Source organism: Octodon degus, unplaced genomic scaffold (assembly GCF_000260255.1).
Source record: "Octodon degus isolate 3935 unplaced genomic scaffold, OctDeg1.0 scaffold00005, whole genome shotgun sequence".
Lineage (NCBI taxonomy): Eukaryota > Metazoa > Chordata > Mammalia > Rodentia > Octodontidae > Octodon > Octodon degus.
The window spans coordinates 8,801,105-8,812,650 of record NW_004524581.1 but is presented as its reverse complement, the minus strand read 5'-3'; the positions used below and the strand labels follow the sequence as shown (position 1 = coordinate 8,812,650).

General features: G+C 49.0%; 1 protein-coding gene across 1 annotated transcript in view; it reads right to left on the bottom strand.

The window, feature by feature from the left end:
* Hkdc1 (hexokinase domain containing 1) overlaps window positions 1-11,546 on the bottom strand; it is a 49,592-nt gene that overhangs the window by 24,812 nt on the left and 13,234 nt on the right. Inside the window, exons 3-8 of the mRNA XM_023723408.1 lie at window positions 10,405-10,553; window positions 10,203-10,322; window positions 6,992-7,087; window positions 5,985-6,084; window positions 2,759-2,942; window positions 892-1,047 (exon numbers count right to left, since the gene is read on the bottom strand). Coding sequence (XP_023579176.1) covers window positions 892-1,047; window positions 2,759-2,942; window positions 5,985-6,084; window positions 6,992-7,087; window positions 10,203-10,322; window positions 10,405-10,553 — 805 coding nt within the window. The remainder of the gene's footprint in view (window positions 1-891; window positions 1,048-2,758; window positions 2,943-5,984; window positions 6,085-6,991; window positions 7,088-10,202; window positions 10,323-10,404; window positions 10,554-11,546) is intronic.

The following is an 11,546-nucleotide window of genomic DNA, read 5'->3' as shown; positions in this document are numbered from 1 at the left end:
AGCCCAAGGAGTCCACATATTTTTAGGTTTTTTTTTTTTTTTTTTTTTTTTTTGTGTGTGTGTGTGTGTGTGTGTGTGTGTGTGTGTGCAGGGTCTCACTATGCAGCTCAAACTCATAGTGATCCTCCAGTTTTCAGCCTCCCCAGAGCTGGAATTACAGGCGCACGCCACCATGCCCAGACCGGGTCATGGGCTCAGTGCGCCCGGGGGCGGGGCCGTGTGGCATGTGGTGGCCACAACTGAATGGAGTCCACATTTTAACTCTGCCCTCTCACCATTCACAGAACTGTCATGCCAACCTCTGCATAGACACAGACTCTAAACCTACTGCCACTCTGCTGAGCTCAGGACCTAGACTGATCACAGAGCTCAAGACAACACCTGGGACTCTAAGCCCAAGGAGCAGGACCCTTCCCCAGTATTCCCCACTCCAGGTCTTCAAGGAAAAGGCCTCAAATCCCCAAATCCAGGTCTAACTGGGCTGGGAGCTGGCGGAGAAGGTTCTTGCTCTAGCCAGATACTGTAAGCAAAATTGTGCACGAATGTGCATTTTTGAAATAGAGCATCCAGAACTTACATCGTATTTTCAAAAGGATATGAGGCCCTAAAAGAATTAGCAAGTCACCACTCCAGAGAGGAAAAGGCAGTAAGCAGGACCCAGGGAGCAGGTGGCCCTCTGAGAGTAGCACCCCTGGGTGATGAGCCCAACAAGAATGTGGCATCTGAATCTTGGCAGAGTTGCTAATCTGTCTGGAGCTGAGCCCAGACCTGATGCCCCTGGTGAAGAGGGGGACCTGGCCCCTACCGCTGTTCCACTGCCTGAGCACACTGCACTTGGTCATGTATCCCACTGTACAGGGCGGGGGTGAGAGGGACGCAGCAGGGACTTACTTCTCCATGGCGGCCACATGTTGCGTTTCAATCTTGCCCTTTGTGAGGAGAGCAGAGGATTTCGCACCACCAAACAGGAGGCCAGCCTTGGCCATCTTCAGCAAGATAAGCCTAACGAGCTCCCCCAGGTACAGGCCGCTGATCATCTTCTCGAACCTACAGTTTGGTGAAGTCCTCAGTGGTAGCAAGGCCTTTGGATATGCAGCATCACTTCCCCAAACCCAGGAGCTGCAGACTAAGGGCAGGAGCTCAGCAGATCAGGAGGCCCTGCCCGCCAGCCAAGGACGGTGCACCTTGGGAGGGCAGGACTGTCCTCTCTGAGCTTGGGGAGACAGCAGGGCCAAACAGAGGGACTCTGTACATTGATAGCTTGTCGGCTTCAAAGCCACAGTGAATAAAGAGACACTAAATGGCTACGAGTCAAAGGAGGCTGAAGAGACAGGGCTGCAAGTATAACGTGTCCCCTGCCCTCGTGCCCAGAGTACCATGCTTCTTTCTTTGTCTAGACATTGGTGGAGCAGCTGGTGAATTTTGAGTAAAATCTGTAAATTATAGCTTAGAGCCGATTAAGTGTTAATTTCCTAATTTTGATTATGGTGGTGTGATTATGTATGAGAACATATTTGTATTCAGATAACATGCCTTAAAGTATTGAGGAAGAGGAATATTATGTCTTCAAGTTAGTCTTAAGGGACTCGGGAAAGAATGATTTTATACAGGCACGTGTAAGTGTATTTTATGTGCTTGCACAGATACACAGATATACACATGGACAGAATGTTCTTATTTAGAGAATCTGAGTGAAAAGGGTATACTATTTTCACAAATTTTCTATGAATCTAACATTAAATTTTTAATTTTTTAAAAACACCTTTTGTTGAACAATGAGCTGCGGTAATATATAAGATACTGTGGGCACTGGGGAGATAGCTTGGCACTCTAAGTGCCTGCCTAGCAAGTGCAAGGACCCAGGTTCAATCCCCAGCACTGTATGCCAGGCCAGCCCCAGAACCCTGGGTGGGCCATGCTGGCCACCAAAATCAGGCATAGCAGTGAATGCCTGCAATACCAGCAATGGGGAGGCTAAGACAGCAAGGTCACTAGGAGTTTGAGCTGCGTAACAAGACCCTGCACCAAATAAATAAAAGACCAAAAAAAAAAAAAAAAAAAAAAAAAAAAAAAAAAAGATATTGTTTATAGAAGGAAAAGAAAAACCAGCTGTGTCTCTTGCCTCCAGCCAACTCAGTATGTAGAGAAAGAGGGAGGCAGACACCTAAACAGTGGTGCCTCAGTTCATGAACCTTATTTGTTCCCTTCTTCTGGAAAAGATGACCACGTTTGTGTTTGTTCAAAAAGGATGGCTTCAGTCCTGCTCCACACCTGATGCAGAGTTTGCAAACAAAAACAAAACTGTGACAAACCCTCTGTTAGGGAACAAAACTGTGCAGACAAAAGTGTCTGTGAACCAAGGCCCCACTTACTTTGTGGGCAAATATGAGGTGCGGGTGGCAAGGAAGTGGGGAGCAGACACGAGGGAAGGTCCTGGCGCGACCACCTGGCTCTGTGTGGGTGTGACACGAGGTGAGTCTGGATTCCCCGTTACCCATGGGTTATTCTGTGACCCACGTGCTCCAAGAGGGCAGGCCTTCGGTCACACAGCACTCAGCCTGATCCCCAGGTCCCTAGGGCTGGGACCTAGGTCACGTCACCCTACTTCCTTGGTTTCACTTTGCTCCCCTGTCCATGAGCTTACAGTCCAAGCCTGGCCTGGGCATGGTGTCACGGTGGCTGACTGCTCCCAACCAGAGAGCCTCACAGGCTCGGAGGTGCCTGAGGGTCCCGCAGGCCGGAGGGAGAGCGCACTCACAGCTGCTTCCCCGGGTTGAGCGAGCCGAGGTCCAGCTCCCTGTCAAACTCTGTGCGGATGTCCTCCAAGGCCCCGTCGTCCCCGAAGGCCCCCCACTCCGTGTTGATGCACATCCTCCCCTCGTCGCCTTCCACGAGGTCAATGTTGCTCATGTCCTCCATGTAGCAAGCGTTGGTGCCCGTTCCTGAAAGGGGACCAAACAGAACGTGAAGGAGCAAGGGCTCCTGGTGGCGGCACAGAGAGCACCAGCTGCGCGCAGAGCGCCGGCCGGCGCTGGCTGAGGGAAGCAGTGTTGGCAAGCCCCGTGCCCGCGAGCAGCAAGGCTGAAGCGCGGAGTCCGTACTTCTCGCGTCAATGGTCTCCTGCTAACAATGGAGTCTGTTGTGCTGAGTGCCTAACAAACATGCTTGGAAGCCGACAGAACACACTGACAAGGGGGCTCAAGATTAGTTCAGCTAATCTTGTCAATGTTTAATAAAAAATCTCACCCCTCCCCAAGGCAGAGCAATTTTTTTTAATCTTTTCCCTGAGCTACTTATATTCCTCTCTATTTGCTACTAAAAATATTCTTTCCCTGTGATCTGCTAAAAATTGTTCCTAGTATAAGCTGCATCTTATTTTTGATGGCGATTAGTGAGTCCCTAAGAGAGCAACGATATCACTCAGCTGCAAAATCACCCCAGGAAAGGCCCCAAGCACCCAAGTGCCAAGGAAAGCTGCACACGGGCACAACATGCCTGGGCTTTGGGGAGGGGAGCTGATATAAAATTAGAGTGGGCGGTTACACATCAAGAAATTAAACAATAACAAATGCCAGCAGGCTGTGCAGAAAAGAGCACCCTTTTCCATTGCTGGTGAGAGTGTAAACTAGTACAACCATCACGGAAATCAGCACGGAGATTCCTCAAAAAGCCCCAACTAGAAATTCCATTCAACCCAGCTCTGCCCTTTTAGCTATCTCCAGAAAGAGTTAAAGATGTCATATGACAGTGATACAGGTATGACCATGTTCACAGCAGGACGATTCATAGGAGCTAAGTTTTGGCAGTAGTCTCAGGTCCATCAACACGACAGATGAATGGATAAGGAAAAGGTGGTATTTATATACAATGGAATATTACTCTGCAATAAAGGAGGATAAATGTGAGTTGTCTATAGGAAAACAGATATGGAGCTGGGGAGATGGCTCAGTGGAATAAGCGCTTCCCTGGCAAGCGCAAGAGCCTGAGTTCAATCCCCGGTTCTGCAAAAAAAAGAAAGAAAGAAAACAGATGCACCTTGAGACCATGATGTTAAGCGGAATAAAACAGACACATGAGCTTAAATATTTTGTGGTTTTTCTTACGTGAAAAACCCAAAGTATAAACAATTTAAAGAGCAAGAGAAAACATAGGAAATAGGTAACAAGGAGAAAGACCTTTGGTACAAACATAAACAGGCTCTTGAGACAGAAGGAGGGAAGTGGGAGGGAAAAGAGGGGAAGAGGAATAAAAAGTGTTAAGATGGGTTAGGTACATGTACCTACTCCCTGTGACAAATTATTGCAGATATGCACTAATAAAATTATTGCAGATATGCACTAATAAAAAAAGAACATATGGGTACAAATACCTATAAATTTACCTTAAAAATCATTGAGTTGTAGATTGAAAACAAGAGAATTTTCATGCATCAATAAAACTCGTTGGAAAGGAACTTCCTGCTGTCTTTGCTGGGTCAATTTCCTGAGTATTTTTTTTTTGGCGGAACTGGGGATTGAACTCAGATCCTTCCATTTGCCAGTCAAGCGCTTATCCTACCGAGCCATCTCCCCAGCCCCAGCCCTCCCTGAGTATTTTAAACGCCAACATGAAACTAAGAACTGTACAAAGCCAAATGTAAAGTACTGTTTGGAAAAAGCGTTGCTCAGGCAAGTGGTTCAGGGAAGCGTGGCCACTTCAGGGGTAGCACCCGACCTATGGATCACCAGACACAGCCACTGAGAGGAGGAGGGGGCAGCAGCTGGCAAGCACTGTTCCTCTTCTGAGGGACTGGGCCTTCAGAAACAGGAGCTGCACGGGGATGCTCAGGCCTAGGGACTCGGCACTTTAGGAAAGTCACATGAAGGAAGTGCTTCTGGAAATCAAGACTACTTTCCCAGCCTTGATAGAGGACTAGGAAGAGGGCAAGTGAATATTAAGGAGAGCATACGAGTCATGAGCAGTGGAGCATGCACACCTGTAACCAGGTCCTTGGGAGGCTGAGGCCGGGGGATTGCACATTCCAGCCCAGCCCAGGGAGCCTAGCAAGACCTTGTTCTCAAAATAAATAAAAAGAGCTGAGGATATAGCTCAGTGGTAGAGCTTGTGGGTTTGATCCTCAGCAGCACCAAAAAAGAGGAAAATGTAAATCAGATAATCTGGCATCATGGCACCCCAACCTTCGAAGGGACCCCTCCCACCCTCTACTTGTCTCCATGGTCCCACCCTCCTTGGTCCAGTCCTCTCTGTATCTCACCTGATCGCACAGTGGCTTCTTAACTGGTCGCTCTGCTGCCACTCTTGTACCCAGGAATCAATTCTCCACATCACAGTCCACACAAGTGTTTTAAAAAAGTGCACCCACTGAGCCTCCACCCTGAGTCATCCAGGGCCTTCCTGTGTCCTTAGGTCAAAGCCCATAGCCTTTCAGTGGCTATCCATCTATCCTTGTGCTCCCTCATCTTCTCCCTCATCTGCTCTCTCGGCTCTGAATCACCCAACACCCTCAGCCTTTGCTCACCCAATGCAGCCATCTTCAGCCTTTTGGGGCTCCTCAAGCACCCCAGATTCATCATCCCCCCCCAGTCTCTTCCCCCAGCTGCATCATTCTGTCTCATCATCACTGCTGGGGAGCATGCGCACTGTCCCCCACACAGGCCTCCTTGTCCTCGTCCACACCCCTCACTCCATCACATTACCATGCTTTGACCACTAGAAATGACCTTACTATCCTGGGCTACTATGGCCTCCCCAGGTCCTCACTGAAATCCACAAAAGAGCACAGGTCCCCCCATGGGAACCAGGAGCAAGCACAGGACCCTTAGGGCCAGGAAACACTGGTCGAAAGACCAAATCCACGAGCTCATTCCTCCTCCTACAGTGCCCCTCCTGTACCATTAGCGCTCTTCCCACTCACTCAGCTTTGCAAAAACTAAGCTCTAAGCCAGCCGCTCCCCCACCCCAGGAAACAATTCCAGTGGAGTTACCAATGATAACGCCAACTTCACAGTACGGATCGTCATAGGCACATGTCATCATGGTCCCCACGGTATCATTGACCAAGGCCAGAACATCCACATCCAGGTCCTGTTGAACACAAGGTGCAGATACTTGTACGCTTGCCAAGGCCTGGGCCCCTTGCCTGGAGCTGCCAGGGGAAGCCTGGGCGTCTCAAAGGACAAGACAAGGTCACAGCTAAGGACGCCTGACTCCAGCCTCAGTTAGCTAGATAAAGACTGAGCTGCAGGCATCTCACTCCTGTGGTGAAGGCCTTCCTGGAGATGACAAAGTTCTCCTACATTAACATAATGTATTAGAAGCCCTTAAGTTCCCACTTCCTACCCAGATTCCTGCACTTTTTTAGTATTCCCTCTTTTATTTTATGATGTAATAAATACAGGTTGCCTAGAGAAGTTCTTTGTCTTAAGCCCAAAAATCTCAAATTCTGTGAGAGGGCTTTTGATTCTCCTGGAGCCCTGAAATCCTTCCATTTGTCTCTTTTATTTAAGCCTTTGCCATCTGCCATCCACTTGTTTGGGAGATTGAGGGCTGGTCAGTCTGCAATAACTAGGAATACTATTAACCCAATACACACCCAAACATTCTGGTGTGGGGCGCCAGCGCATGTAGTGCCTGCCTGGCTCCCACCCCCGCACCGTGCATGTGTCTTGTCATCAGGCTAACGAGCAAGCCGGACCTAACGGTGTGAAGTGCAGAGTAGGTAGCCAGACGAAGCGAGCTTTGCAGTCTCAGAGAAGACGGGGCTTGCACACAGCTCAGGACTAGGCATGCCCCTGAGGCCGTGGCATCTGGAGGCCTCAGCAGGCCCTGGGCTACCTTTGGGGTGACAGGTCCCTCCTCAGGACGGGTCACCATCCCTTGCAGGCAGCTCAGCGGCCTGCGGGCTCACCGACTTGGCTACCTCTGCACTTCCTACCCCATTCTGCCTCCAGGAAGGCACAGGCCAGGATCCCTGCCCCCAGGAGCTGCTCACCTTGTGTTTTCTCATGGCTTTGGTCAGACGGCACACGACGTCTGTGTCCTGAACTCCCCGTGCCTTGAATTTCTTGGTCCATGACAGCAGGACGCCCTGTGGGAAGACTGGAGACTCAGCCCCCACGGCCCAGGAGGTGCGCTGCGCCCCCCTGAACTGCAGGAATGTCAGGTCACTGCAGCCCCCCAGGCTCCTTCTCAAAGTTGAATCACCCATTCTTTTTTTTTTTTCTCCTTATGTTGTCTTAGATAGACACGTACTAATTGTATATATTTAAGGCGCACAGCTTGCGGCCTCCATGCACGTGTACAATATGTAATGACTGGATGAGGTAATTAGCATATCCACCACCCCAAACATTTGTCATTTCTTCGTGATGAGAGTATTCAGAGTCCTGTCTTTTACTTATTTGCAAGTACGCACACAATATAATTTCCTCAACGACAGCCAGCCTACTGTGCAAGAGGACACCGGCACTGTTTCTGTCACCCGGCTGTATTTCTCCTGCCATCCTTCCCTGCCTTGAACCCTCCCCAGCCTCTTGTAAGCTTCACAGGACCAGCTCTCCTAGATTTCATTGAGCAAGGTCACGCTGTATTTATCTCTCTGTGCCTGGCTTATTTCACTTCCAATAATGTCCTCCAGGCTTATACGTGTTCCAAAAATGACAGGACCATAACTTTTTTATGGCTTTATAGTGTTCTGCTGCCACAAATGACAGGATCTCGTGACTTTTACAGCTGAATAGTATTCATTATGTGTTGGTACCACACTTGCATATTGGCAGATGCAGAATATTTGTATCTGGCTGTGGTGAGTAGAATATTGTTTAATGTTGTTTTGGAGGTCTTTTCTGGTCATTTAAAACCCACATAGTGCCAGCAAGATAGCTCAGCGGATTAAAGTGCCTGCTTAGGCAAGCTTAGGCAAGCTCAGGGACTGTGGTTCCGCCTGGCCTACCTGTTGTGCCAGCTCCACCTCCAGGGCGGGCTGAGCTGGCCACAGAGTCCAGACATAGTGGCACCTGCCTGTAATCCCAGCACTGGGGAGGCTGAAAACAGGAGGATCACTACAAGTCTGAACTGCGTAGTGAGATCCTGTAACAACCAAGTACATAAAATAAATAAATAAATAAAACCTATATACACTTTTATTTGAGAAGATTGGAGTGTCAGAAAGCAATTTCCAAAGAGCCAGAATATGGATTTGTAAGACACCGGAGCCTCAGAGTACTTATTTGTATAATGGAAATATCCTTCCCCCGACAGGGAGGAAGTGCGGAAACAGCGCATCTCCTGCAGGCACGTGCTAACCATGACATATGGAGTATAGTAACTACAGGCTGTATGCGCACAGTGTACAGCTCATAGGGCCCCGAAAGAGAACTAACACGGTGGTCTCTTAAAGAATTCCCTCAAGAATGTAATTTTAACTTAGAAAAATGTAAATTGCCCAAGCTGCATTAATCAATTATTTCCTTACAGATAGTGTTTTGCAAGAACTCCATGTCTGGGAAGCTTTGATTGCGGGCGCTGCGTGCCCCGCCAGCGCTGCCCCCAGAGCGGGCTGAGCTAGCCACATTAAAAAAAAAGGGAAGAAGAAAGAAAGAAAAAGAATTCCATGTCTGAAATCACAAATAATCATAGGATTTTTCAGACCAAGAGAAAACTTGGAGGTTAAGCCCAGCACGCAGCTTCTCCAGCCACACCTCTTCCAGTGCTCTCAGTTTGTGGATAAAGAAACCAAGATTTAGCGTCAAGGAAACTCCTGCTGGCCTCACAAAGAATAAAGGACCAAAGCCAATTAGACCGCAGGTCTGAACCCAAATCAAGGCTGGTTTCCGTCCTGCTCCGCAGCGCCTCCCTGTGGCAGCTCTCTCTAACATCTGCCTTCTTAGGTTACAGTCCGAGCCCCGCTCGGTCAGAGACAGATGTAGGGCAGCTTCCCTCCTTAAAGCTGCTGGGGACAGTGTGGGACCCACCTGGGAGAGTGAAACTTGTACAGTGATGCTACTGTACGGGGGGACAAACAATAAATATATGTACAGAGTCCTCCAAAAATGCATACACAGTTCAGAAAAGAAAAAAGTATGATTTTGTTGTTGTATTTTTTTAAATAAGGGTCTGCAGGGTACTCAGTGTCTCTACCTAGATCGGCCTCGTAGTGATCTGCCTGTGTGCAGCCTCCCAAGCGCTGGGATTACAGGCGCACACCACCACGCCCAGGCTCAATCGCCGTCTCAGCGCATCCCAGGAGCGGGGCCCACACGGCACGCTGATTTTTTTTTTTTCAACAGACAGAGTTACCCTTGTGTGGGGGACCCTAGAGGATGTCATATATCACAGAAAACCCACTACACTGCCGGCCCTTAGAGACGAAACTGAAAATTCGTGTACAGCAATCTCAGAGACTAAGGTTACAACGCAGCGGTGAGCAAACTCATAAATATCTAGACAATAAGGGCCACTGCTGTGAGCATCGCTCATAGTTGTGCAGGCCAGAGGTAACTTGTATTAGGCGGGTTTCGTGATGTCTCATTAAATTTAGTATTAAAATATTTATACTGCTGTCTTTTCCTGGAGCGTCTACACATTTTTGAGACAGACTCCGTGCCTGATACTTTTTTTTTTTTTAATTTTTTATTTATTTATGTGTGTGTGTGGCCAGCTCAGCCCACCAGGGGGCGGGGCTGGCTGGCATGTGGTGCTGGGGGATTGAACTGCGGTCCCTGTGCTTTGCTTAGCTTGTTCCAAGTAGGTGCTTTAGACCACTGAGCCATCTCACCAGCCCCTCTGTGCCTGATACTTAACAGAGCTGTGACTAGAAGAAAAACTTTGCCATCCTAACAGCGGATATCTCTGCCTGTGGGCATTAGATGTGATTTCTATTTTCTTCTTTTAAAAAAAAAAAAAAATGTAATGGGCCGGGGAGATGGCTCAGTGGAATAAGTGCTTCCCTGGCAAGCATAAGGGCCTGAGTTCAATCCCCCGTTCCACACACACACAAAAAAAGTAACTTTCACAAAAGTATTACTAATTTATCATCAGAACACACTTGCATCTCTTTGGCTAAGACCTTTCTGTCCCTGTACTAAAAAAGTCAAGACCTGGGATGTGGCTCAGGGGCCACTGTGTGCTTAGCATGTGAGAGGCCCTGGGTTTAATTCACAGGCCCCTGCCCAGACCCACACTGTCTACACCCCTGGACTTACCTCCTCCAACTTGGTCTGTCTGCAGGGAAAAGAAAAGGTAAAGCCAAGGGGTAATTTCTTCTGCTGCAGCCCTTTGGTCTTCATGAAATCGGCCAGGCAGTCAGCTACATATTCAAACAGCTGTGGAGAGAGAAAGCACAGGACACAGGGCTGGAGCATAGTTTCTCATCCTTGCGCCGAGCCTCCCCTGCCTGCTTGGTACCTCCGTGCCGTTTCCCCGGATGATTTCATTGGGCGTGGGGTAGAACTGACTCTCCATCTGGACGTGTCGCTTCCCCTCTTCAGAGACTTGCACCTTCAAGACCCGAAACTTGGACCCTCCAAGATCCAGAGAAAGGAACTCCCCATTTTCTATGAAGAAATAAAATGGTCACCAGCCAATAAGGGCCTGCTCCACAGCAAGCCCTGCATTAAAAGTTGGATGTATAATAAAAGCCATCAAATCTCATGCCTGTTCTGAGGCCTGATCTCATGGTATCTACCTGTCTGAGACAGTGCAGTAGGGGACTCAGCTGGGTCTGACCAGGTCTGTTGGACTCCACAGCCCAAGCCCAGCCCCCTGGGCCCTGCTACAGGGAACAAACATGCAACTGGAGAAGGCGCCTGAGAACCCGCTTGGTGGAGGTGGACTAAGAAATGGGCCTGAAGTGAGGCCTATCCTAGCATGCTGGAACTGTGGAGAGAGTGCTGACATGCCTAACAGGGGGAACCTCAGAAAAAGGCATGAAACAAAGAAGGCAGTGTATGGCAAAGAGAATCCAGTCCCATACAAGCCCCAGTTTGCCCAGCAAAGAAAAAATACTCCAAGAGAGAGACGGGTGACAGGGACCAAGTCCTGGTCCTTAAAGTGGCAAAGATGTTTGAGCCAGAACCAGTGCAAAAGAAAAGGCAGGCAGGCCAGATAGTTCAGAGGATTAAAGTGCCTGCTTAGGCAGACACAGGGGTCGGAGGTTCAATCCCCGGCCTGCCATGCCAGTCCTGCCCCCGGGGGTGCACTGAGACAGCAGTTGAGACTGGGTGTGGTGGCGCACCTATAATCTCAGCACTTAGGAAGCTGAAAATAGGAGAAACACTGCTAGTCCGATTGGTGTAGTAAGACCCTGTAGACCCTGTGCTAAATTGCAAAAAGAAAGGAAGAAGAAAAGGAAATAGAACCTGAACCTGGGGCTGGGGAGATGGCTCAGTAGAATAAGTGCTTGCCTGACAAGCACAAGGGTCTGAGTTCAATCCCCAGTTCCGGGAAAAAAAAAAAAAACCTGAACCAGCCTCGCCCAAGAGAAATGCTATTAATAGAAATAAGGAAATGAGGCGGGTGTCGCAGGAGGCAGCTCACTCCACAATGTC